The 27,684-nt window shown below is 43.7% G+C and overlaps 2 protein-coding genes and 1 pseudogene across 8 annotated transcripts in view; 2 read left to right on the plus strand and 1 right to left on the minus strand.

Annotated features, from left to right (window-relative positions):
• The first annotated feature begins 6,888 nt into the window (after positions 1-6,888).
• On the plus strand, positions 6,889-7,008 carry LOC136638175 (5S ribosomal RNA; annotated as a pseudogene).
• A 3,591-nt stretch (positions 7,009-10,599) lies between these two features.
• Positions 10,600-17,712, minus strand: FBXO48 (F-box protein 48). Of its 3 annotated transcripts, none has more exons than XM_066609887.1 (3): positions 17,626-17,712; positions 13,408-13,762; positions 10,600-11,150 (listed from the first exon to the last, which is right to left on the minus strand). In XM_066609887.1, the coding sequence occupies exons 2-3, from the start codon at positions 13,726-13,728 to the stop codon at positions 10,989-10,991; spliced, it is 483 nt and encodes a 160-aa protein (XP_066465984.1). In that variant the 5' UTR covers positions 13,729-13,762; positions 17,626-17,712; the 3' UTR covers positions 10,600-10,988. The 3 variants fall into 3 exon arrangements, with proteins under 3 accessions (XP_066465984.1, XP_066466002.1, XP_066465992.1); XM_066609905.1 differs by having other exon boundaries at positions 13,408-13,757; positions 17,626-17,703; XM_066609895.1 differs by lacking the exon at positions 17,626-17,712 and adding an exon at positions 15,987-16,058.
• A 187-nt stretch (positions 17,713-17,899) lies between these two features.
• The window catches only part of APLF (aprataxin and PNKP like factor), a 34,952-nt gene continuing 25,167 nt past the window's right edge, over positions 17,900-27,684 (plus strand). For 3 of the 5 annotated variants that reach the window (XM_066640513.1, XM_066640681.1, XM_066640763.1), the window contains exons 1-2: positions 17,900-18,022; positions 23,152-23,223. In XM_066640513.1, the coding sequence (XP_066496610.1) occupies positions 17,930-18,022; positions 23,152-23,223 (165 nt within the window). In that variant the 5' untranslated portion in view covers positions 17,900-17,929. The remainder of the gene's footprint in view (positions 18,023-23,151; positions 23,224-27,684) is intronic. The other 2 variants (XM_066640599.1, XM_066640840.1) reach the window with 2 other exon arrangements.

Raw genomic sequence — 27,684 nt, forward strand, 5'->3', positions numbered from 1 at the left:
GAAATGGTGATTAATTTTTAAAATATATGGTTTTATCTGTGAATGTTTCTTTAGTTTCTAAAATAGACCACAATGCTCAGGCTGCTATTTTGTGCATCAGTACTCAGAGGAATTCTTACTTTTTGCAAGAAGCCCCCTTAGTTGCTGTTCTCAGAAGTGTTATGTGGCATGCTCTAGGACACATGTAAAAAGCACACATGGGGAATCAAGTGTGTGCGCATGAAACTTCTTACAATTAGCTCATGACACACCTCAGTGGAACTCTGCATTTTAACAAGGATGAAAAAGGCAAGGATATGAGTGCAACATAGCCTGTTTATTGTGGTGATAAGTGAACCATAAAGGGGGGGGGGTCGAGAATTAAATGCAAAGTAACAGTAATTTGAAAGAACCTGTCTAAAATGCACAACAAAAACTTAAGTAGCTTTAGTTACTAGGTAGAATAGTAGTTGACAGAAAACTCAACTTCCTAAAGTAGAAGGGAGTGTGGAGATGCAAAAAGGAGGAGGGGGGAAGAGATGAGCAGAAGACAAAGGAAATGAGGGAAATTACCCAGAGGGACAAAAATGTTAAAGAAGGGAGTTGTGAGGAGCCATTTGGAAGGATGGGGGAAGCTTGAGGAAGAGGGGAAAAGAAACTGCAAAGTCCAATCAAGGTGCGAGACTGTGTCTGGGGCAAAGATTCACTGTAGTGTAGAACAGTGGCTTTAGGCAAGGAGTTAGCCCCTTGATGAACCACAAAGTGCTTTGCTCACTTGCAATGGGACAGCTGGCCAGTTCCACCATACAACCCACCCACCCTGTGGGTCCCAAAGAGGAGGCATCCTTTCCTTTCAAATAAGAACACCTTCATCCTGTCTGAAACAGTCTTTGGAACAGGAAAATTACCCAGGCTATGAGGGCAGTTAAGAGATTTTGCTGAAGGAGACCTGGACCTTATCTCCAGGCTTCTGCCTTAAGTCATTTCTGCCCAACGTTGCATATACGGAACATGGATCAAATGTGTACACCTGTGGGCTGGGCACAAATTGGCTAACTTGTTAAAAAAAATAAGCTAAAAAACAGTACTTTACTCATGTCACCAAGAATACAGAAGAAGGGGAAGAAGCAGTAACCATGTTGCCAATTTGTCTGCACACTATATGTAGAAAACAGTTTTGCAAGGCCAGTGGCCAAGGTTGCTTAGCTATTTCTACTGAAGTGGTTTTGTTGAAGTGGTTAATGAATCATGGTGCTCAGTAGTCAAGATTCTGCCCACTTCTAGTAAAGAAAGAGTGTCCAATGGAACAGCAATTTCTGGGTTTCCAAATAGAATGGAAGTGCTTGACATAGCAGCTGCCTAAGGTAGCTTGCAGATTCCCCAGACTGACTTTTATTGGGCAGAAGGAGGATGCACACTTTGGGGGTCTATTGTCCTTTATATGAAGACCTCCAGCAGTCCAACCTGTATCCTTACTTTCCTTTGTACTTATGGAATTCGGATGATGTCACTATTCATTTATTATTAGCCTCAGACTGTCAGGATTTTGTCAGACAGACTGCCACTTATCTCTTGCTAGTTATCCACTGACGCCAAACAGTTTCTACCCTCTCCCCCAAATTGTAAGGGAATACTGATTCTCTAGCAGTTATTCAGAAGCCAAGAAATGTCAGTCATAATTAATTCTATTGCCATTTATTTTGTTTCTGTTTGTATGTTTTTGTGTTTACTGTTATATCTGTTAACTGTTTTATGCCAATAAAGGTACTACTACCACTACTACTTTGGGGATCTGTGGCCAGAACTTGTATAGAGTTTCAGGTATAGACCAACTCAGAGTCTTCTGTGGGCTGAGCTCATCCCAAACCCAACACCTTTTTGTTCAGAGGTGGTTCTTGATGGGTGCTGTATCACCCAACCCTGATGGAGATGGCTTTTTCCTGTTGTGCCCCATCTCTAGATGGTTTGACTAGGAGCTTCTTAAAGTGTTCATGAGACCTGTGGCTTGATTAGCATAGCACTCTGATTAAACTGCCAGTGAAGTTGATAAGAGGAAGCCAGGGCCAAAGGCATTGTCTTTTGTGACCGCAAATGGTCTTGTTTATTTTAAGGCTAAGCAATTCCCAGGCTTGTGTCATGGCTTGTTGGCAAGGTGGCAGACCAAGGTGTGGTTGCAAATAGACTCTCCCAAAAGATCACTTAAATTGGGTGGACAGTTGCTGCAATGAACCAAAGTCTGGCCTTTTCCTAGAGGCTTGAAGTCCAGTTGCTTCCTTGGCACCAGCCCTATTATAGAATACATACGTAGGTTTCTCCTGGGTCACACACTTTCTTGCATGCACCTGGGACCATGCACATCTGTGAATAAGCACATTGGGCAACAAAAGTTATGGGGGGGCATGATTTAGCTAAAATTGGGAGGAGTCAAAAGGTGGATTTCATCAATGACCTTTCTGCCATAATCTGAGCACAAGGTAATAATGTGGAGTAAATAGCTGGCCGCTTGCAACTTTAAAACAAGTTGCACAAAACTGTGATTCAAAGACATTGCCCTGTTCCATGGTTGCACATCCTCCTGATGGGCCCATCCATGAAGTGGCCTGAAAGGTTTGGGTCAAGCATTAAGTTGGGGAGAAGTGGCAAGCTGACTGATGAGTTCCCCCCACACAGTCTGCCCACTTCTGCCTGCTAGCCCTTTGCAGATGGAGCAGTCAGTGCTCTGATCCACTTCCCAGTCTCTGAAAGTGTGTGGAAAGAAGATGGGGCAGTGGCATCTTCTTCCTCCAGAGCCACTGAAGAAAGGTGAAATAAAGCCCGGCCACAACCACCTCCCTTTCTTGCCGCCCACTCAGCTGGTAAGGAAAGCAGCCAAGTGAGCAGGAGAGGGAGAAGTGGAGTTCCCTCCTCGCTTCCCTTCACTCCCCTTTGGGAGCTCCCTGAATACCCCCCTCTTCCTGTTTATTCGAAAAAGGACTGGCAAAGAGCAAGGAGACTTCACTGAGAGTAGCTGAGGGTAAGGGAAGGCAAGGGGTGAACAGGCTCCCTTGCTTCTCTCCACCTGTAGTATGGTATGGCACAGATGTGAGATTTGGGGAGCGGTGGCAATTCTGAGCTGCCTCAGGAAGCTGCAAACATCGGCCAGGCCTGCATGTGCCTTAAGTTAAGCAAAGATAGCTTCTGGAACAACCACCACTCCATATTTAAATTCTACCAACTTCCGACTTTTCTATAAAATAATATGGTGGTGGAAGTAGCAGTATCAAAGAGTTACTCTGCTGCATGTTTCGGTCAATGGAATTTGAAGCATACAAGGCGCTAGCAAGGAGACACATTTCCCAGAGCCTGAATGGTAACACTAGTGAAACAAACCTGCAGTCCTGGTAACATTTTGGTCACGTTCCCACTGATCGTGGGGTCAAAATAAGTCATTTGACTTATTTTTGCTGTGCGGTCAGGTACATGACTTCCTGGCAAAACATTAGAGTTAAACACATGCTTTCGTTGGGCAGTCACAGTCATTTCATTGATTTGTGGCTTCCCTTGTTTAAACTGCTGCAGTCCTGAATATGACCGCAACTGTATCTGCATAAGAAACAGTTTTACACTGAAAACTTTTATGTAGTTGTGTGCTTGAAAATACAATTACAAAAGTGGGGGGAGCTTTTTTTTCTGACTGGAAGGAAGCCTGTTTCTAGATGACAAGAGGAAGCACTGGAGACTCAGGCTGCAATCCTATCCACACTTTCCTGGGAGTAAGCCCCATTGACTATCATGGAACTTATACTTCTGAGTAGACATGCATAGGATTGGGCTCTCAGGGCCTAATCCTATCCAATTTTCCAGTGCTGGTACTGCTGTGCCAATGGGATATGCACTGCTTCCTGTGTAGGGGAGGCAGTCACAGAAGCCTCCTCAAGATATGGGAACATCTGTTCCCTTACCTCAGGGCTGCATTGCAGTTGTACCAGTGCTAGAAAGTTGGATAGAATTGGGCCCTTATGCATGACTATACCCAGCCTTCTTCACTATGGAAAACCTTGCTGCTTCAAAGTAGTGGAAAACCTGTGATTTTCTCATAACCAAGGGAGACCTTCTACAGTCAAGAAGCCTGGTTCAGTTTGAAGATGATCCCAACTTATTCAGGAAGGGTGAAAACCTAAAGTGGACTGCAAAGAGCTCCTAAAGGATCTCTCTAAACTTGGAGAATGTGCGACAAAATGGTAGATGAAATTCATTGTAAGGAACTATAAGGTCATGTGCATTGGAACAAAGAATTCTTCATGTATGTACTGATGATATCTGAACTGGCAGTGACTAGCCTGGAAACCTGATCTTGGGGTCATGGTGGAGGGCTGTGTAAAAATATTGACCCATTGTTAGCAGCTGTGAAAAAGGAAAATTCAACGCCAGAGGATTATTAGGAAAGGAGTTGAAAATAAGATGGCCAGGATGGTAATGACCTTGTACAAATCCATGGTCACCCTGTTGTGCAGAAGTCGTTGTGGAACTGGACAAGGTGAAGAAAAAGACAACTGAAATTATCAGGGGCTGAAGCACCTTCCTGACAAGGAAAGATTAGTGCATTGCAGTTCTCTTTAATATAGAGAGAAGGCGACTAAAGGGTGTGTGGCCTCCTCTTCCCCCCTTGAAGGAGGCAGCTTGATGGTGGTTGGGTATACAATCAGAGATGTTCATTAGGCTGCTCTTTCCTTGAAGGCATTTATTGGTCAGCCTATCTGACAAAATGCAACAGAGATCTTGGGTGAGGCCTACACTGCCACACAGGGTTACCTTCACCATAGGCTTCAATCTTCTTTGACTCCTGAATTCCAAACTGTAGAAGATTGTTTTTTTTTTTTTGATCTGGGATGGGATCTGAGAGCCCAACTTGGCTGATGCTGCAGGGAACGACTGGAGTTTCCAGCATTGGAATCCTCCCGACTGTGGGTGAGCACTGGCCCTCTGGTTGGGCCCCTCTGTGCCAGCTGGACACAGTTGTGGGCCTGGGGATTGCAGGCTGATGCCTCCCCATTTCTTCCTTTGTGTGTGTCTTTCACCTTCCTTGTTGCCCTCCTTTTCTCCTGGCCTTTCTACTTCTTTCCTGACTGCTCTCCATCTCTCCTTTTTTGTTTCTCCTCCCAGCGACTCCATCTCCCTTTTCTTGGTCTCCTCCTCCATCTCCTCACTCGCATCCCATGTTTCCCTCCATTCCCCTTTTATCATGGGTTGGCAGTAGCTTACCGAGTGAGGGCAGGTGGGCAATCTGTCCTGGGTGATGCGCACCGGGGAGGATAATGGGTGTGACACTAAAGCCTCCACCAAGTGGATGCTCATGCTGCATTTGGCAGCAGATGGCCTCCCCACACCCCCAGCTCCAAACAGCCAGAAATGGCTGCCCCAGAAGCAATCCAGCAGTACATTTCACGACACATGCCACACATGGCTTCTGTTGAGTACAGGGAGTGCAGTTAATGTGTACTTTCATGCCCGTGAATGGTTAGCAACAGAAATATGTTATTTGTTTACCACATTACGTACAGCATATTTTGCTCATACATGTTTCCATTGATTTGAAGGCATTAGGATTTAATGGACTACCAGTGTTAACAGAACCCTTTCCCCTCTTAGTCCATTAAATAAAGGGTTCATTATAATATCATTTGTATAAGAATAATTAATTTTAAGTTTTGAAGCTTTTCATTGACTTATAACCAACTCCTTCCGTAAACCATTCAACATCTTGTGTAAAAAGGGTTGATTTATGGATGTGTTTAGTTTGTCTTCTTTGCTCATTTTAAAATGCATTAGTTGTTTTTCAGCCAAAGATCCCCAAAGCAGAATAAAATATATTCTGGTAATATTGGCAATATAAAATACCAATATAATAAAAAAAAACACAATATATATGAAAAAGAGCATCACAAAACACCACAAATAGGAGTAAAATAATGTGATTCATTCAGTGGCACAAACAACACATATCAACTGCTTTCCTGAGGAACATAAGAACATAAGAAGAGCCCTGCTGGATCAGGCCAAGGGCCCATCTAGTGCAGATTCCTGTATCTCACAGCGGCCCGCCAAATGCCCAAGGGAGTACACAAGACAACAGACACAACCTGTGTTCTGGTGCCCTCCCCTGCATCTGGCAATCAGAGGCAGCCTACCTCTACCTCTAAGAAGGTGGTCTTCTTTACCAAACTGCAAAATGTGATGAGGGATAGGGCTATGTGAGGCAGGGAGTTCCAGAGTGCGGATGCCACAACCAAGAAGGCCCTGTAGCATGTACCCATCAATTGCACTTTAGATGCAAAAAGCAATGGAACAGAGTCTCCTTGGTTAATCTCAAAAGACAAGCAGGATCATGTTGGAGCAGATGGTCTTTCACATACTTGGAGCCATACTGTTCTTATTATAACTAGCATCCTGAGTTTGGTTCAGTATCAGATTAGGAGCCATTGAAGACTGAGGACCCAATCCTATCCAACTTTCTGGTGCTGGTGCAGCTGTGCCAACAGGGTGTGCACTGCATCCTGTGGAAGGGAGACAGTCACAGAGGTCTCCTCAAGGTAAGGGAACATTTGTTCCCTTATTTTGGGGCTACATTGTGGCCGCATCATTGTCAGAAAGTTGGATAGGGTTGGGCCCTTAATAACAACAGTCACAAACTCCCAATAACAGGCCCCCATCAGCAGGCTGGTGGCAGCTTTTTACACTCTTCAAGGGCAGCCCCACACAGAGCATGTCACAATTGATTAACAGGGATGTGACCAGAGCATGTGTGCCAAGTTCATCCTGAACCTGTGAACCTCATATTTCAGAAGATGTGCTACCCCATCTAGAATAGCCTGTAACACCCAGTGTGAATTGGCTTTCCTTCAGACCAGAAGTTCTCCCATTTTGTCTGGATACAGCAGCAACAGTTACCCTGCACATGCCCGATCTCATCTGATCTCAGAAGCTAAACAGGGTCAGGCCTGGTTAGTACTTGGATGGGAGACCACCTGGGAATACCGGGTGCTGTAGGCTTATACCATAGTCTTTTGAGACTGAAGGTTGCCAACTAGTTTCCATTTATCTGCCTACATCCTGCCTACTATTGATCCCCAGCTACTGATTCAGGACTTCCACTGACTTTCGGGAAGTGAGGTAGAGCTGGATGTAATAATAATAATAATAATAATAATAATAATAATAATAATAATAATACAGGTATTTATATATCACCTTTCTTGGTCTTTGTTCAAGACTTTATTCAAGGCGGTTTACATAGGCAGACGATTTAAATCCCCATAGGAATTTTTACAATTGAAAGAAGGTTATATCTTTCAAGAACCACAACATTCAAGATGTTTCTTTCTTGATCTGGTTTCACGTTCTGGCCTCCATCCTCCCACGCTCAGAGCAGATGGAATAACTCGGCTCAGCTTGTCAGCTGCTTCAAGGTCGCACGGTGCCGGTGGCCTCGAACTGGCGACCTCGTGGATATTATCTTCAAGCAAATGGAGGCTCTACCCTCTAGACCAGACCTCCTGCCATTTCCATTTCCATTCCATTCCATTTCCTGCCATTTCCATGTCATTTCCATACTGGTGACATCACCAGCTAGTTGAGTGAGTTCATGTTGTCCTCATTCTTCTTAGTTGGAATGTCACAACTTCAGTGTCTAGTCACATAAAACTAGATTAATCACCAAAAAGAAACAATTGTTGCATAGTTAATAAATCTAAGAAGAGCTGACTTGTTCTTTATGAACTTGAAGAGTGTGAGGACAGGAGTCTGCAATGAAAGAGTCAGGCAGTGAAAAGACTGATTCTCAGAACTATCAATTATTCACATATGTTGTACAGAAATTGCAACAAATGTCACTGAATTCACTTTTCCAACTCTTACATTCAGAATTTCTATGCTTTCAACACCTTGACTGAAGGCAGAGGTGTTTTTGCCCCATCTCTACCTGCCCAAGCAAGACAGGAAAATCTCTTACATCCCACTGAGCATATGGGGGAAAGGGGGCAAATGACTGCAGTGGCAGTGCTACAGAAAAACAATAGCAGAGGGCTGTGAAGATCTGATTGTTCACATGCTCTTTCCACAAGTGTGATCAAGTTAGGATTACTGGATCTTTGTTTCCTCCTTGCCTGCCTGACCACAGCCAGGTGGGCAAGGAGGAAAAGGAGGCAAAGCGACCCTCTACCACTTTCCTTTATCCCATCACTCCCTTGCCCATTCTGCCCTCCCCCACGCCCTCCTACCTCCCTTGACATCCCACCTGCCTGAGCAAGTCCAGTGTGCTCCTCCGACAGATGCAGAAAGGCTCTGGTCTTCCCACTGGTGCTCTAGCAGCACTACCTTGTGCTGCCTTTTACAGCAGCTGTAAAGGAGATAATGGTGGCTGAATGCTAGTTTCACCAGTGCTACAAGCCCATAAGGTTGAGCTTTTGGTATAATAGTGTTATTAGTACAAGTGTGTGGAATTTGTTGCCACAAGATGTAGTGATGACCACTAGCTTGGATGCCTTTAAAGGTGGATTGGACGAAATCACAGAGGACAGGTCTATCAATAGCTGTTAGTCATGATGGCTATGCAGTGCTTCCAGATTCAGCAGCTATGGTTGTAATACTCTGAATAGCATTCCAAATAGTAGTGGCTGCAGTGACAGAAGAGAAATATGCTTTCCCTTGTGAACTTCCTGGAGGCAGCTGATGGGCCACTGTGTGAAGCGGAATGCTGGACTAGATGTACCTTTGACTTGACCTAGCAGGGCTTTTTTTACGTTTTTACCTCAACATGGACTAGGCTTGTTCACAACAACTAGGTTATGCCAAGTGGCCCAAGATCCCTCAGTAGGCTTCAGGACTGAGCACCAACACTAACCACTATACCACATGGACTTACCTTGATGGGGTGTTTCACTTTCCACACAAAGTGAGGCGGGAAGCCATAATAACATAGCCCCCCCCCCCAACCTCAATTTAGTTCTGTAGTATGTTTTCCTACCTTTAACTATTTTCTTTTTCCAGAACAGTGGGAGTCATCAAGGAAAAGTGTGTACAGTGACATTACACCACAGCCTTTTCTCACATGTATGTCTTTATATCATTATCCAAGAGTTTAAAGAGTACATGCGTTAAGAAGTTTGGTCACAGTCCTTCCTGTTATTCATAGCTGCTGACAGGACCACTGATGTTTCAGCAGTTCTATGGTGAAAAAGGAAGTTTGGAGACAAAGATAAACTTGCTCATTCAGCTCTTGCCCTTTTGATAACTGCTGTGTGGTTGTTACCACTCAAGCCTTATTTCTAAAATTATAGTGGTGTGTTGCATGTCAAGAAGGCAGGAACTCATCCTATTTTTATACTACTATGAGAAGTGTCATAGAGAACTCAGAAGGTCACTCGGTCTAAATACTAAACAAATCGAGAGACCACTGTCTCCTTATATCTTATCTCAGTTGGAGTTTGTTGGTTCAGTTTAAATACAATATAAGGTGGTACTGACCAACTACACAGTCTCCTATTAACAAAGGTAATTATTTCATGTGTGTGCCTCAGGAAGGGCTAGATCAGGGGTGTCAAACTCATTTCATACAGTGGGCCAAATATCATTTGTGATGCCTGCTGAGGGCCAGAGTGATTATGTCATTTGGCAAGAAGTGATGTAATTAAACAGGTCAAAACCAGAAATTAGCACTCTGTTCTTGTGTAGGAACCCATTAGATGCAAATGACAGAAGAGTCACAAATCACGATCATATTTCAAGATATGGGGGAGCCCAATTATTGTGCAGGTCACCTTTCAGCAGTGAGACCTCAGCATTGCTCAGCAGCTGAGAGCCCGAGGGCCAGATAAAAAGCTTCTCCTGGCTGCATCCGGCCCCCAGGCCTTATGTTTGACACCCCTGGGCTAGATGCTAATATTTTGTATAGGACCCATGGTGAAGGAGTAGGGGATGGGTAGAACGGGGAGGAAATGGGAAGAAGGGCAGATTGGGTCTGGAAGCTGGTCCTGGTTGGCAGTAGTGGCGCCCACTGAATCCAAACCTCTTCCTGGGCCTGATCCAAAGATATCTGATAGTGAAATACACATACACAATCTCTCAACCCAAAATGCACACCAATATTCTTCTGTTGTGTAACTTTTTTCTTTTCTCATGACTGTGTCAGCGATGGGCAAAGCCTAGCCCATGGGCCATTTGCAGCCCTCAAGGTCCCCCAATCTGGCCAGCAGGTAGCCCCCAGTCTCCAATGAGCTTCTGGCCTGTTGGAGATTGTTGGCACCTGCGCTGACCCACATCTGCTGGTTGCAACCTCCAAATATGAGCTGCAGGCCACATCAGAGCAAGAACTTTTGTAGTCTCCATGTGTTTTCAGCTTACTCTGGGCATTACGTTAACACCCCCCCCCCAATTGCCTCTGAACAACTTATGTCTCCATGTATTTCTGGCTTGGTCGGTATGTTTTCACTGTGCAAGAGGTGTGTGGCAAACAGTTCATAGTTCTCATGTGGTTCTACATGCCTGTATTATAGTTCTCATGTGCATTATAAATAAGCTTAGTAAAATTCATTCATTCATATAAGTTCCATCTCTAATGAATTCATTTATGTAAATTTATTAAAATTTGAAATGTAAATTAATTCCCCCCCCCGGGTCCCAATACAGTGTCAGAGAGATTATTCGACCCTCCTGCCAAAATGTTTGCCACCCCTTGACTATGTCATTATAAAAAAAAAAATTACACTTAAGTTTTCAAAATAATAAATTTGTAAAGTGCCTTTCATCAGTCTAGATCTCTTCAACTGTATAATAAGTTTAAAATTCATACATGACATCTCAACCTTTTCAAGAGAATTAAAATATCAGCAGTTTCAAAAGTGCAAAAAAGAACAACACAGATATGTAAAGCTCACCCAAACAAATGTTAACAATTATACAGTTCCAAATATTTTCTCAGATGAGTTCAACTCTGGCTCCTTCTTTATACGGAGCTTATTTATCTTTCTATCTTCTTATCTTTCCAGTTCTGCTTTCAAGATTTCTCCCCAAGTGTCGACATCCATAGGATACATACTTTTTTCTGGCAAGCCACTGTGGGAATGAATGTTGCTATATTTTCCACTCAGCCACTCATGCTTCACTTTGCTTTTCCAATAGTTTCTCATCAGTGTGACCTGGTGAAAGTTAATTGGGGGGGGGGGAGATGAGAAGAAAAAGAAATTCTGAAAAAGAATGGAAAGGGCAACTCAAAGATCCCTTATCAACGAAGTAACCATGGGTTACAAATCATATCACATGCAGAATCTTTTTAATTTTTTAAAAATAAATAATTTCACCCTGCTTTTTCACATAAAAATCTTCAAGATGGCTTATTCCTAACCTCACATGTTAGGTACGTACATTTGAGCCTCTCTCAGGCTGATTACAAACCATGTGAAAATGTTGTTAATGCACAATAGAAGCTGGACACACATACATGTATACATAATGTAGCTCAATTGAAATGTTGAGTATGAACGCAGCCAAAAACCAAGAATGTTTTGCTCAGAGAAAAAGTAGTTAGACTGGACTCTGATAAACAAGCTGCAGATGCACCACTGCCCACTAGTGGCCCATGGAAATGTTCACACTCTCATAAGTTAGGGGCCTATAAAAAGGCATGCACTGTATTGAAACCTCAATATATATCAGGGGTGGCCAAACCATGGCTCATGAGCCATATGCAGCTTTTTGACATATAATGCTCACAGAAATATGTCGGCTGAGCTCCTTTTGCCTCAAAATATAAAAGGTAAATAATTTTTTAAAGCACTATTTTACAGGTATAAACTGAGAATCCACTGGACTAAAACATGTTTAATGTTCACGCTGAGTTAATGTATTTAAGAATTTAAGCGCGTCTTAAATATTGCGGCTCTCAAACACCTGAAGTTTATTGCATGTGGTGCTTAAGTTAAGCAGTAATTTTGCAGAGAGAGAGAGAGAGAGAGAGAGAGAGAGAGAGAGAGGCCACTTTAGAAGAAACAGTGTCTACATTGCTACTATAGCTTCTTGATGTATATTTGCTACATTGTGGCAGGGCTGGAAAACGTAGAGAAAAATGATGTTCCTGTAGGACGGGTCTCCAAACTTTTTGGCCAGAGGGCTGCAACAAATATCTGGCATGGTGTAGAGGGCCAGAAAAAATTTAAATATAAAATTTATATAAATAAATTAGAGATGGAACTTAAATGAATGAATAATGAATGAATGGGCTCATTCACTCAACCTCTGGCCAGTCATGTTCAGCCAAGTGGGCCAGATGCTTTCAGAGGACAAGAGACTGGCCATCGGCCATATAGAGGATCGCTGTGGGCCACATCTGGCCCCCGGGCCAGGGTTTGGAGACCCCTGCTGTAGGAGAAGCAGAAGAGTCCAATCCTGTGCTCAGCAGCACGGCTTTGTACCGCTGAGTACTGTCGCAAATGTGCCATAAGGCACGTTCGCAAGCCTTACCGCTGGGCTTGCGCCTGTGCTAGCCCATTGTTGGCCGGTGCTGGGCTAGTGCTGGGCTAGCGCAGGGCGGGCACCCAGCCTCTTCGGCTTGGTGGTCTCTCGGACTGGCAGGGGCGGGGAGGAGGCGTTCCAAGGAGCAGTGAGGCTGGTGGGGGGCAGAGAGAGGGCGGGGGGAGGTGTGACAGGGAGGCAGGGGGCGGAGAGGGAGGCATGCCGGGGGAGGGAGAGGGGAGGCAGGAGGCGGGTTCCGTGGAGCTCCGCGGGATCCAAGGTACTCGTGTAGGGCTTGGCGCCCTACATGAGCACCTTTACTTTACCGCTGACCTTTCAGTCAGTGGTACAGTGAGTAGCCCCATTGCAGGGCTGCTTACCTTACCCGGGAGAAGGGGATGAAAACCCCCTTCTCCCAAGGCACCTCCCGCAGTAGCCTGGGGCACGCAGGATCTGGCGGCAGCCGTTCTCGGTGCCACCGAGGCTAGGCGCCCCGGGCAGCTCAGGATTGGGCTGCCCTTCTTCTAATATAGAGATTTTCAATCTTTTCCATCTCATGGCACAATGACAAGGCACTAAAATTGTCAAGGCACATTGTCAGCTTTTTGACAATTGACAAATCACACCATGCTGCCAACGGGGAGCTCACATTCCCCATTGGCCCTACTAATAAATGACCTTCCCTCAAATTTCTGTGGCATACCTGTGAACCACTCACGGCACACCAATGTGCCATGGCACAGTGGTAGAAAATGGCTGCTCTAATAGGACAAGGCAGGTTAAGCAAACTGGACAGCTTTACTTTTCTTCCTTGAAAGCAAGGGGAGGACCACTTGCTGTAACTCTCAGAACTTGCAATGTTCAACCAATGCTAAAAACTATGGCTGTGTGGGTTTCAGGATGAGGTGCAAAGAAGACCACCTCAAACAAACCCTTTGGACATACCTTCCACGAATACCCATTTCTTCTGTCTGTGTCAACCTCTCGCTGACAGAGAGCCCTTACACTTAAACAATGATGTTTCCATAAGTGATCACAGTTCTCGATGGTCTGGTTCCACATCTTGCATGTCGTTGCAGCATTGCATAAACTCTGAATGTCAAGTTCATGAAAAATCCTTAAGCTGATTTCTAGTGGAAGCAGTTGCACAAAAAATTCTTGGCTCTTTTTTTTCTTCTGCTGGGAAGTTTGGGAAGACAGTTTCATACAGGTAACACCAGTCTGTGTGATTCTTCTGGAAGCGATCTGCTTAGAGTCTTTCTGCATAGTTTAGATCTCGCTCAAACACCAGCCAACTTTTCTTTAAAATAAGAAAGTAAAATCATAAGTGGAAGTTTGGTATACTGAAATCCTTTTTACAATCCTTTCAGTTAAAGCAGAGGAACATCTTCAGCAATAAAATGATAAGGAGCAATTGGGATCCAAACTGAGGAAATTAGTTGGTCTTATACACACATGTTCAATTGTGATAAAGAACAGTTTCTTCTATAGGATTATGATTTACAGCACTGGTATTCAAACTGGGGTGTCACGACACCCCAGCCTGTGGGTCCTGGCCTCTGCCCCATTAAGGGGCAGGGCAGCCAGGAGACAGGGGGAAGGCAGCGGATTGCGCCACTCAGGGGGGCTGAAGGGGCTTGGGTGCACTTGCCCAAGCCTCCTGCAGCCTCCCGGGGGTGCAGGGAGCCCTACTCAACCTTCGGCAGGGCTCCCCAGGTCAGGAAAAGGGAAAGCGGAGCGATCGCGCCCCGCTCCACAAAACCGGAAGCGAAGCACAATCGCTCCGCTTTCTCTTCTGATGGGGCTGCAGGGACTGGGGTGCTTTTGCGGAGGTAGAGCAGATCGCTCCACTCTCCATTTCCCCAACCTGGAGTGCCCTGCAGGCGCTCGCGCAGGGCTCCCCGCACACAGGGACAGCTGCTGCAGGGACTGGAGGGTGCACCCCAGTCCCTGCGGCCTCCTGAGTGACGTGATCCTGTGGATCACATCACTGCCTTCCCCCTGCCCCTGCTGCCTCCCCTCCCTGCCCCTGCAAAGACTTACTGCGGGTTTCAAACTCCCAGAGAGTTTGAAAACCGCAGATTTACAGTATTTGGCTTCTAATTTCAAAATTGCCTGTTGTCTGAAATGGAGGCTGAATGAAAAATCCTTATACTACTGCTTTAAGACTGGTTGGTTTGCAGTCCTAAGGGAAATGAGAAAGGTAATCAAAGATTCTGTCTGATTGGAAGTTGTGTATGTGGTTTGTTTGCTGTGATTAATTTGTGGATGACTGATTGTTAGTTGAAGCACTCTAATGAAAAGGTGACTTTGTAGCATTAAGGTGGGTGTCTTTTTTTTTTTTCCTAAGTAATGTTTCAAGAAAATACAGAGAAAGTTCTCTCAAAACAACCTAATGTCTTAGGAGCTCCCACATTTTGTTTCATTTTCTCAACAGCTTATCCACCCTTTCTGCCTGGATTTGTGTGACATCAATCACTCTGTTGTTTTTAAGGTTGTCAATTTAAACTTCAAAACTACTGCCCCTGCCACAATGGCACCAAAGCAGAAGCTAGCAAGTTGAGGGAAAAGAGAGAGAGAGAGGACACCAACATGTCATCAGCAGAGCCTGGAGAAATCTGGCAGTCATGGTTCAGTCAGGGTAGAATCTGACAATTCAGGGTCAAAACCTTGTGAGTTGTCTAGCAGAAGATGTGGGATGGTCATGGGCTGAACCTGACACAAACTAGAGTTTACTGGATTTTCAGGGAACACTGGATTTTCTAATTATGTGATAACTTCCAGCCCAATCCTATCCACACTTTCCTGGGAGTAAGCCCCATTGACTCTAATGGGACTTATTTCTGAGTAGACATGCATAGGATTGGGCTGTTCATGATTTTTTTCTTTAAATATTTATATACCGCGTTTCTCTGCTTTTATACAGATTCTAAGTAGTTTACATAGTTTCTTTCTATAAGATAAGAAAGGTATGCAAGGTGTGTAAAACACTGATGTCGAGTTTTTTCTTCGACAGGTACAACATTGATCCTCTACTATGATCATCTGACATAGTTTCATAGCATGAGTGGAAAAGCACATGTTTTGCATGCAGAAGATCACAGCATCAGTCTCCTGCATCATCAAGTTAAGCAGAGAAAAAATTCCTGTCAGAAACTCTGGAGAACTCCTGCCAGTCACTGGTAGCAATGCTGGCCCAGGTGGCCCAATGGTCGGACTCAGCATATGGCTGCTTCCTGTGTTCCCATTTGGCTGAAAGCCCTGGGCTAGAAGGAGGCATCTTTTGAAAGCAAAAAATGCTTTCAGTGGTACTGTACCAGCAATGGGAGAGCCTCCTGCTTGCCCAGCAACTGCATCTTACTGGCACAGTTGGTGAGGTGTCTCACAGAAGTGGAAGTGGTTTTGTTCTGCAACAAATACTATGCCATCCTGACAAAGAGAGAAAAAACACACTGGTGGAGGTATCTGTTGATCAGGACCAAGGACAGGGCCTCCAAGAGGGGAAGCATGGGGTTATGTCCTACCTGGGCCTGGGGTCAAAAGGGGAGCCCTGGAGCAAATGGGAGCTAAAATAGTGACCCAGGAGCCAAATTCACATCTGAAGGAAGAATGGCCCAAAATGAACTTCGTAAACTGATAAAATTCCTCTCAGAGGCTCTGGTCAAGGAACCATTCCATTCTAGCCTGGAGTAGGAGAAAGAAGGATGAACCAATGTAGGTAGAAAGAAAGAAAGAAAGAAAGAAAGAAAGAAAGAAAGAAAGAAAGAAAGCAAGCAAGCAAGCAAGCAAGCAAGCAAGCAAGCAAGCCTGGCAAGGAGCTGAAGGACCTGCCTGGTGCCAAGGAAAGCGTTACAGTGAAATCCTGTGCATGTCTAGCTCCATTAAATTCAATGGGACTTACTCCTAGGTAATGTGCATAGCTCAATAAATGAGGTTTGAACAAGCATGACCCACATGTCACCTGATAGGTCACATAAGTGCGGCTGCATAAGTTGTATATTTAACATGGTCCTTTCAGTCTTCAAGATGTGCAACAGTTGCCAACACAGAAAGACACTTGGTATCAAGTGCAATGGGGGAAAAATAGAGGCAACAATGATATCAAGGAAACTAGGGACTGCTGGTTACTGTCTTTGGGTTTCAATCTGAAATCGTTTTTGGGGGGAGGGGAGCAGTCTGCCTCAACATTGGTCAACAGAGTAAGGCAAAGACCAATGGGAATTTTTTCTCCTTCAGTGAGAGATGCAATGTTTGCTGTTGTTCTTGCTAGAGCAACAATTTCCAACCACTGTGCTGTGGCACACTGGTGTGCCATGGATGGTCTGCAGGTGTGGCTGCGGGACTTCGGGGAGGATCATTTCTTAGTAGGGTAACTGGGGGATTTGAGTCCCCTACCAGCAGCATGGTGCGTCTTGTCAGTGGTCAAAACACATATGGTGTGCCTTGACAATTTTGGCACTTTGTCAGTGTGCTATAGGATGAAAAAGGTTGACAATTGCTTGCTCCAAAAATGGAGTAAGCTCCATTGATTATAATGGGGCTTACTTCTGAGTTGACAAACACAGGATTGGGCAATTTGGGCATTGAGAAATAAGAGACACTTTTTTGTTCACCCAGTTGGGAGAACTGAAACTGTTTGTGTGTATGTGTGTGTGTGAAAGAGAAAGAGAGAGAGAGCCCAATGCTATGCATGTCTGCTCAGAAGTAAGTCCCATTAGAGTCAATGGGGCTTACTCCCAGGAAAGTGCGGATAGGGTTGGGCTGAGAGCAGGTAAGGTGTTATGTGTTTAACCCACATGGCTTGGAAGCAGCAGAGGCTTTGGCTCAATGTATCTAGAATGCAAAGATCTGAGGGAAATGACTGTGTTTGGTGACTGTTTTGTACACCAGCAGCAGCAGCCTTTCCTTTGACGTCTGCCTCCCACCAACACAGAACCTAATGAAACGAGCTCTCTCGACCAAGCTTAGCCACCAGGGTGGGCTGTCCCGTTCGATCAGGAGGGTGGTCACACCCCCGCCCCACACGCCCCTGTCATTCAATTTCTTCCTCACTTCTTCCCCCTCCTTTGAGCTCCGCCCTGCTCAGGGATTGGCTGACGCGCGACCAGCTTTAGCCATTTATCAGCACTGGAGGTTCGAATGTTACAACTGCCTGTCACTCACCCGGCTGCAGGCCGATCAGTTTCCGTTAACGGTTTCAACGACCTCGCCATTCGAACGCGTTTGTTTACCCCTCTCACTCTCCCCGCCTCCCCAGTGATGTCATCGCAGCCGCTCGTTATCACGGCGCATGCGTGGTCGTTGAGCAGGCTGGGAGTTGTAGTTTGTTAAGTTTTGAACGAGAAGGAGGTTTAACAGGCGGGCTAACAGGCAGGAACTTCCTACCTCTGTGCAGTGGGCGGGGGCAGTGGTACGTTCGCGTTTTCGGTCCCCCGTATAAAAAGCTGCTGCGGGACGGCCTGTAGCTATGTCAGGGTTTGCAGTAGCGCTGGCGGACGGGGGCTGCACTGTGGCAGTGCCGCTCGGGGAGACAGTGATAGGAAGAGGCCCCCTGCTGGGAGTAAGTGGCCCAAAGGGCCGAGGGGGGGAAGTGGGCCCGGGAATGGAGTTGAGGCCCTGTGGGGCGAGGCAGGAGAGAGTCAGCAGCTGTGTGCTGTACACGCTTCCAGGGAGGGCCCTAATGACCCTCCCCCAAATTCCTGTGGCACACCTACAGACTGGCCACGGCCAGGGCGCCACGGCCCACTGGTTGAAAATCATTGATATATGCAGTTGAACCCGTGAAGCTGCTCCATCCCCAGTCAGACCATTGGTCCACCTGGCCCACCACTATCTGCCCGGACGGGGAGATGCTTTTTGAGGGTCTTTCTCAGCCCCTGTGACTTGAGATCGCTTTTTCTTCTGGTGATGCCAAGCAAACTCACTTGGGGATCTTGTGCATGCAAAACACGTCCTGGACCACCAACGCTCATTCCTACCAGAGTGACTAGACATTCTGTTTTGTCAGGACATGTCCTCTTTTTTAGCTTTGTGTCCTGGAAAAGAATTTAAGGGCACAATCCTAACCCACTTTCCAGCAGCAACGTAAGAACGATGCAGCTCCTAGGTAAGGGAACAAACATTCCCTTACTTTGAAGAGGCCTCGGTGAGTGCCCCCCAATGCAGGATGCAGCACATGTCCCTTTGGCACAGCTATGCCAGTGCTGGAAATTGGGATGGGATAATAATAATCTTTATTTATATCCTGCCCTTCTCCCCAAAGGGACCCAGGGCGGCTTACAACATGTTAAAAACAGATTAAAAACATAATTTAACAGCAAATAAAAACATATTAAAACACATTAACAGATATCATAAAAACAGTAGTCAGATAAAAAGAGCAAAATGCAGCAAATCATAGAGGAATCAGGTCTGTAAAAATACTAAAAGATATAGAAAAGATGTTAAAAAGGCCATGAACTCAGAAGGCTTATTTAAACAAAAGGGTCTTCAGGCCTAGCCGAAAAGTCTCAAGAGAGGGAGCCATTCTCAAGTCAAGGTTAAGGGCGTTCCACAACGTTGATGCCACTACTGAGAAGGCCCTATTTCTTGCTGACGCCCCACATACCTCCTTAGGCGGCTTCACTTGTAAAAAGGCCTTCTCTGATGACCTAAGAGGATGAGCCAGATTGTATGGAAGTAGGCGATCTCTAAGATACCCTGGCCCAGAGCAGTAGGATCTGGGCCTAAATGTCCTCCTTTTCCCTGTGAGCAGGCCCCTTCTTGTGATTAATAGATTATATGTAATAAATTATATGTGATATAATTTTAAACTTAATAAGTAATGTATTGTTTAAATCAACCACATGAAATCAACATACAAGTATTTTTAGCTTTTATTTTGTCATGTCCTACATTTTGCCTGGATGTCCTACATTTTAAAGTGCCTTATCCTCTTTTGTGGTTATGACATCTAGTCAGTTTGACCAAGGCTTACTCCTACCTAGTCAAAATTGTGGCCTTTGGGGAAAAACAATCAGATAGATGACAAATGCAGCTTTTTCCCCTCCAAGGGCTTAAGTGTGTCACTTCTTCTTAATTGTTAATTCACTTACTTTGAAGTGAAGTTTTATAGGATTGGAGCAATCATTTCATCCCCACTGCACCAAATCTTTCATAAATAGTGCCATGTTACTATTAAATATGTTGCTGTTATATAATGATAATTCTTGTTCAACTTGATTTTTTGTATGTTTATTTGGAAGTAAGGTCTCTTGCATTCTGCAGGGCTTATTCCCTAGTAAGGGAGGTTAAGGATTGAAAATGTCATGCTAATGGTAAAAAGGAAGCTGTAATATGCTTAATACATTCATTTGGAAGTGCACTGCTTAGAATTCGATACTTTAAAATCAGTTCCATCCAACATTGCATATACAGGTCCAGCCTATTTATACACTGATTTTTTATACACTGATTTCAACAGGAATGGCCCCTGCAAATGAGAAGGAATGTGCTGATCCCTGGAGAAGGGGAAAAATGCATCGCTTTAAAATCAGTTTAAAAAACTGAACAGTCCTTTAACAATAGCCTCCTTAATGAGAGAGAAAGGGCAGCTGGCTGACAATCCATCAATCCTTCTCTCTCCAGGCGGCCCCTCCCTTCCCCCTGAGCAAGTGAAAGAAAGGGGATCACTTTGCATTAGTGAAGGGAGGGGCTGAGTGAAGCACTTGGAGGAGGACTGATTGATGGATTGTCTTCTTAATGGCTCTTATCTTACATCACAAAGGTCAGCAATGCTGTTTTTAAATCACCTGGGCAAAGAAACTTTGTTTTTTAAATTGATTTGCTGTAGTTTTTTATAGTTATAGAATTTTTGCCATCCAAGTAAGTGCTTGGAACAGAACCCATGCGAATGAATCTCAACCTGTATAGGACAGGGACCACATGTATACACCTGTGGCTGGGCAGAAATGGGTTTTAAACTGCATTTAAGTTGGAGTGTTTCCCTTGATCTCACAAACATGTGGCTGCAATCCTATGGAGGGAGGGATGCAACAGAAGTTGCTTTTCCCTAGAAGTAGTTCTAGGAGGCAAGGAGAGCACAATTCCCCTTGCCTGGAAGGTCCAGGCCCGCCCATAGGTCTGAATCCATGCATAATGCAGGAGGGCCTATGCGGTGTATTTTAAACAACATTTTGTTAAAAAAAATATTGCTAGAGGTTTTTGTTTCCAGTGAGTAAGATAGTTTTGCAGCCTCAGGCAGCCACTTTCAACCACTGTGCTGTGGCACACTGGTGTACCACAGGAGTTTGGGGGGAGGCTCATTTACTAGTAGGGCCTTTGGGGAATGTGAACCCCCACCAACAGCATGGTGTGCCTTGTCAATTGTAGAGAAACTGATGGTGTGCCTTGACAATTTTATTACCTTGTCAGAGTGCCTTGAGATGAAAAAGATTGAAAATCACTGGCCTAAAGTCTTACAGAACACAATGGACTTACTTATAAAATAACACCATTTTCAAACACTTCTACTTATTGTTCTCATGTTTCTTTTATTTCCTAATTCCAAGAATTTGGTACCTTATGGACTAGTTGAGGTTATGTGAAATATGCAAGTTTAGAATTGCCTTCATCAGTAGTCCAAGAAATATATTGCACATTAAGTGCCACCAATTTTTTCTTGTGAGTTGTGTATTTGATTAGCTGCAATAAGTGTGTTGGCGCACTAGGTGTCACAATTTCCTAATACTGAGAATAGATTTTTATTCTAGGTAATTGTACTTCTTTAAGCCTACACTATATGTTATTGTTGCTGGATAGGAAGTAATCAGAATATATTTCTAGGAACCCACCTAGTTTCATTTTAATGATTTCAATTACCGTTCCCCACAGTATTATGAATGTTTTTGTGGGCTGTATGCAACTGGTTTATGTTGATGAGTTATTTTTTTTCTTGTTTAGATGAGGTGCTTGTTTTTCAGTTTTCAACTACATTCCATTCATCAGCCAAACAGGATGGTTAAAATAATCTATATATAACGTATTCCTTTGTATTTTTCTTCTTTTCTCTGTTGTAATCCTGTAAACAGTGGCTGGGTACTGTGAAATACTTATAATCGGACAGTTTGCAGCAAGCAATGAAAGGAGAAGAGATATAAAAAGAGATGTCACAGTAGGTGCATCTGCGCTGCATAACTGAACTGACTACTGTACTGAAGAATCAAATGCTGGTTCAAGCTGTCAGTGTTGTCTGTGTCTGTTGTCCTACTACAGTGGCTGAAAAAGTTAACAAAGCATAGTGCAACTGGGTGCTGGAATCTGGAAACTTCCTGCCTCTGGTTTCAGGGTACTAAATTTTCCTGTGTTGGAGAGTGAGTTGAGTGTGTAATTGGTCTCTGGAACGCCTTGTCACAGGATGTGTTGATGGCATCGGGCCTAGATGCCTTTAAAAGGGGATTGGACAAATTTCTGGAGGAAAAATCACGGGTTACAAGCCATGATGTGTATGTGCAACCTCTTGATTTTTAGAAATGGGTTATGTCAGAATGCCAGATGCAAGGGAGGGCACCAGGATACAGGTCTCTTGCTGTCTAGTGTGCTCCCTGAGTCATTTGGTGGGCCGCTGTGAGATACAGGAAGCTGGACTAGATGGGCATATGGCCTGATCCAGCGGGGCTGTTCTTATGAGTGAGCAGAAAGTGAGGGTCAAGACTGGTAGCTTGAACCTGTATTTGATTTTCAGGTATGCTAAGTTTTAGTTCAGTTGAGAAGCTGAATACTGTGAGCTCTCTTTTTATGCTATGTTTGTCTTAAAACTTTAGTTGCATAAGAAAGTTCTCCCGTACGTTCCTGCACTTCACTTTCTGACCTGATGTTGAATTGTAGTGAATGGTTTTCGAACTTATATGCGAAATATGAGTGAGAGGGATTTACTGCTGCTCTATGTAGCTTCTGTGCTTTCTTCTTTGCTGTGGCAGACCTTTTTGTGTATATACATAGGCTGCTGCTGTAAAACTGCAGGTTGATGGACAGGTAGCTATCTTCTGACTGGCAAACAGCTTTGAAATGTCCTAGTGATGAGTATCCACAGAAGCTTTCTGCTGCCTTAATATCTCAGATAGGCCTCTTTTTCCCTGCTACATTTACATTCTATTTAGAAACCTGAAAATCTTGCACTTGGAAGTCAGGTAGTCACCATGTGTAACTAGTTTTCTTCCTTGTCGGGGCAGTTATCACATTAAAAAAAGCAGACCACACAGTATGTTTCCGTAAGCAGGTACTCTGTCTTAAATTTATGCCGAGTGTCCCTATAGATATGCAATTTTCAGCCGAGGTGCCTTGGCACATTGGTGTGCCACGAAAGATCTGCAGGTGTGCACAAGTGTTTTGTTTTGGGGAGGAGTTCATAGATTTTTTTGAGTGCTTTATTCCAGTGTGAAGGTGAAGTACGAACTCAAATGCAGCCCCTTCCAATTCTTACTTGTGTATCTTTCACTCAGATTTGGGATCCTAATTTTGCATGTCTTTAGTACAGGCTTTAATGCATGAAACCTGTAATGGGATGAACAATCCTTTTATATTTAAACTAAAGCAAATGCATTTCTTTTGCTATCACTGTAACAATCACAGTGGCTCCTGGAAGCCATTTTGATGCAAGAGTTTTTCTGTACTGTTGCCTATTGACATCAGTCTTCCTTCTTGTATTTCCAGATTACAGATAAAAGAGTATCCAGGAAACATGCTATTCTGAAGGTAGCTGGAGACCAACTCAGCATCAAACCAGTAAATAGTTATTATTTAGTCTGAAAAGTTTTGTCTTTGTATTGCTGATTCTGATGTTGCATGTCCCTGCTTGCATCTTTAAAATTCCAAAGAGGGGCACAATCTGAATCTTATCCACTGTTGTGGTTGAGAACTTTAACTGGGGTTCTCCATTTGATTTCAGTGGAAGTACAGGCATGCCTTGTATCTGTGGGTGACGTTCTAGGGATACAGGAGACAGCTGTATTAATAGCAGGCTCTGTGCTTCACTGCATTAGCGTTGTTTAAAAGCTTATCGGTGAAGTGTTTCTTGCTTTAACAGGTCGCTATAAACATTCAAGCTTATAGTGCAATGTGAGCAGTCTGCCAGCAGCCTGAATGCTTGACAAAACTAGATCAAACAGTAACAGGAAGCAGTTAATTTCCTGCTTTGTGTTACCATTTAGTCTAATTTCGTCAAGCATTCAGGCTGCTAGCAGCCTGCTCATGTTGGTCTATAAGCTTGAATGTTTATGGTGACCTGTTAAAGCAAGAAACTTTGCCTGTAAGTTTTTAAACAATGATAATGGGCATCTGTGGTTAACTGAATCCATGGATACAGGATCTGCAGATACATGGGCCCGCCTGTATTTTAAATGAGATCACCTCTGCTACTGGCACAGTGTTAAGACACTTCTGGGGAAGGAAAATCTCTTGAGGTTCCATTGATCTTCTGTTCCTTGCTTGTCATGCTTTAAGTCCTCCCAGTTTTTCTCCTGCTACTGACAGCATTCAGCTGGTGGTAGATGCCATTAGCACAACTGTGTTGGTACACCAGTGTAGATTCCTTGCATTGCCATACCTTTGGGCTCTTCTGGTTTAAAGGAACTTAAGATTGATCCTCTCCTCTCTCAGTGGATGTAGGTCAGGGGTAAGATCAGACTGTTGTTAATAATACCTGGAACAAAATTATAGATGCTTGTAGTCAATATGGCAGTGCTGCTCTCTGTGAGATAGTCTGAGCTGAATTCGATTTATGCCTCCCTTACAGAGAATCTGTCAGGTTTTTGGCATCCCAGGCTTGAGATTGTTATTAGGAGGAATAGTGCAATGCACCACTGGACAGCCAATCAGAGTGGGTCACAAGACTGTCTTGTGACTATGAGGTCACCCTACTCTCATTGGCTGGCCCCGGTATATATGGGGGCAAGCACAGACTCCAGGTGTGGGTTGTTGTGGTAGAGTTTCTGTGTGTCGTGCTGCTGGTTTGTGTACTGACTTGGACTGCCTGATCGTGACTGTGACCTACTGTATCCCTGACTTTTGGACCGTATGACTGACTACTCTTCTGCCTGCCCCTTTACCAATACAAGCTTCTGCAACAAACAAGCCTGTGTCTGCTTCTTTGGCTCTGTTTGGGATTGCCTGCTTCTTGTGCTATCTCCCTACGCTCCTGTGCCATTTTGCTATTGGGAAAGCAAGGGCTATCCTCCCCTGCTGACCTGACAGAATCTGATAGCATGGTACTATGGTACTATCATGGTACTATGATTATAACTCAATAAGTTGTGTTCACACCCATGCTGTTCTTTGAAATGAGATGAGTCATGCTGACGTAGGAAGCAGTGACTCCTCTAATATTAATGTTGCAAGTCTTTAGTCTTACGTTGCTTCAGCCTATATATAGGACTACTAGCGTCTAGGAAATTTGTTCCCCTAGGCTCCTATAGTGTATCCTTGCATTGCTTTCCTGATATCATTTGATTTAGGAGCATAATCCATAATCTAGTTTGCTTTTTCTGGAATTTCAGTTTACTGAATCCCATTTTTAAATGAAATGGGCTGAAGGATACACTTGAGACAGCATTATGATGTTTTCTTTCTGTGTTCATGTGAACTTATTAGAAACATGTTGATATGTAATTATAGCTGTCATGTTTACCTTTATGTGTTATTAACAAGTACTTTGCTGTTCTTGTGAGGGAGATGGCTGCTTTGAGGGGTAGACCGCCTACCACAGGTCTCAGTAACTCTCTCAGCAGACAGCTTCAAACTTACAGCACTTTTGATTACTCACTCCTCCCTCCCTGCCACAATTCTAAAAGCAGGGTAAAGTAGGAAAAAAGCAAATAGCTCCATTCAAGGACACAAAATGTCGGGTTCTAATGAGCTTAATCTCTCTTAAAGAAACGCACAAAGTAATTTAAAGCTAGGCAAAAGATTAACATATCAGAGAACACCACTTGCCTGCTGAAAGGGGCAGGTGAGCAATACAAAGGGCATTCTCTCAGAGTCAATACACAAAGGCACAATTTACAAAACAAGGCACTTAGCTACTCTAGGATACTAAAACCTGGGTACATTACCAAATCAGGATGCTGGAGCTTCTTATCAGAGTGGCACTCAGAATGGCAGAGCTTCTGCTGGCAGCTACCCTGATGTAGACGCCTTGAACAAACAACTTAAACCAAATTTATAGCTTTATGCCAAGGACCCCACCAGAGTTCTTAGACCAATGATATTACTCCAAATTTGCTGAATCATTAATGACTCAGACTTGTGGTCCAAAGTTCTAATTGCACTTACAGCAGATCATCTTAATTACAACTCCCTGCACCTGGGAACAGTTGCTGGTATTAGCCTTACCTCTGCATCTCAAGGCAAACAAACCTTCCACAAATGCATTTCCAAAGTGACTAATGTACCTTCTCTTAAGTATGTGTGAAACTGGTTTAGAGCCCAATCCTGAGGTCCACGGCACGGCTCCATGCCACGAACCTCAGTCACACTGCTGGGGCTCACTGCTGGGCTCCCACCGAAGCTAGCCCAGCTCTGGCCGGCACTGGGCTAGCGTGGAGCGGAATCTAATACAATCTCTTGTATTAGATTACCATTTCCTTACCATTTCCCAATATACTTGCATTTTTTTACATGTCCCCCACATATGATAAAACGTCCCTTCTCCACATTTACACTTCCAACATTTTTTTGATATTTTCTGATTCATTTCTACCAGTTTTACTGGTGTCATGTACCATCTATAAAACATTTTATATACATTTTCTTTAAAATTTGTTGCTCTAGTAAATTTTATATTATATTTCCAAATCTGTTCCCATTGTTCTAATGTAATATTATGGCCTATATTTTGCGCCCATTTTATCATACATTCTTTTATTGTTTCTTCATGCATCTCAAAATCACATATATTAAGCACACACTTAAACAGACCCCCATTCCCCTCAGAGGCTGGCCGTGGGCCAGATAGAGGCTCACCGCAGGCCGCATCTGGCCCCCTGGCCAGGGTTTGGAGACCCCTGCTTTAATTCATAGTAGTGCCGTGGGTTTATAGTATAGAAACCAATCAGGAAGCCCCATGCCTCCTCTTAGTTTCACATCTTGCAAGGCCTTCATGTTAATTCTTGGTTTCTTTCCCTGCCAGATAAATTTTGAGATAATTTAATTTATTTATTTAAATATATCTTGCTTTAAAATTACAGGGATTGTTTGGAAAAGAAAGTTTATTTTAGGCAAAACATTCATTTTCACTGCAGCAACTCTTCCCATCAACGAAAGTTGCAATTATTTCCATTTTGTTAAGTATTTTGGAAAATAATTAAATAAAATAATAATAATAATAATAATAATAATAATAATAATAATAATAAAAGAAATATTCCAGGCTTCAGAACAAAACAACGATGGTTTTATGAATTTTGAGGACACTTGCAGTCATAGAAAATGAGCTTTAGTGGATGTTGTTCTAGGAGAGAAAGATATAATTCTTCAGAGAAGAATTGCTTAATAGGACCTCAAAGTTGCAATCTGTGAAATGGAATTTATTAGTGGTATTCTTTTTTTTAGAGTGGCAGCTAATTGTTTAATGCAACTCAAAGCCTTTTTATTGAAGGCTGAGAATGGTGGCCCAAAGAAAGTGTACCATAAGTTATTCTGGTCCTAGGTAGGTGAACACCCTGTCTATTTAGCCTTAGAGATGTTTAGCTATGGACAGATGCTACTTCAACTGAGGATGGTATGTTACCATTATGTAGTGGGACCTCTTTCCGTTACATGATCCTGTTCTCCTTTGGTGATGAAAAGATTAGAGAAACACATGAATGAGGCAAACTGTATTAAAGAACCAGGTGGGTGTGGTCCTTATAACCCCTAATATACTGTGAAAATACTTGATTCTAAAATGAAAGGTTAGGAGAATGATGCAATGGAAATTGCATTTGAATGCTGAGTTTGAATGTTAAGGCACAGGTTAAACCATGTGCTTTCAGTGACCTTGCATATGATGCCTACAGAAATGTTTATATATCAAACAACCTCTTTCCTGGACAATTATTCTCAATGCTGCTAGAATCGCTTCTATTTGTCTCTTTTTTTGCCAGTTTATAGCACAGTTGCTTTTGCGTGGTGACTATTGTGTTCTAAATGCTGTGCATTATTAAGCAGTGTTCTGGGAAGAGAAAGACCATGCTGGGTTGTTCAAATACC

This window comes from Tiliqua scincoides, chromosome 1, assembly GCF_035046505.1.
Source record: "Tiliqua scincoides isolate rTilSci1 chromosome 1, rTilSci1.hap2, whole genome shotgun sequence".
Classification (NCBI taxonomy): domain Eukaryota; kingdom Metazoa; phylum Chordata; class Lepidosauria; order Squamata; family Scincidae; genus Tiliqua; species Tiliqua scincoides.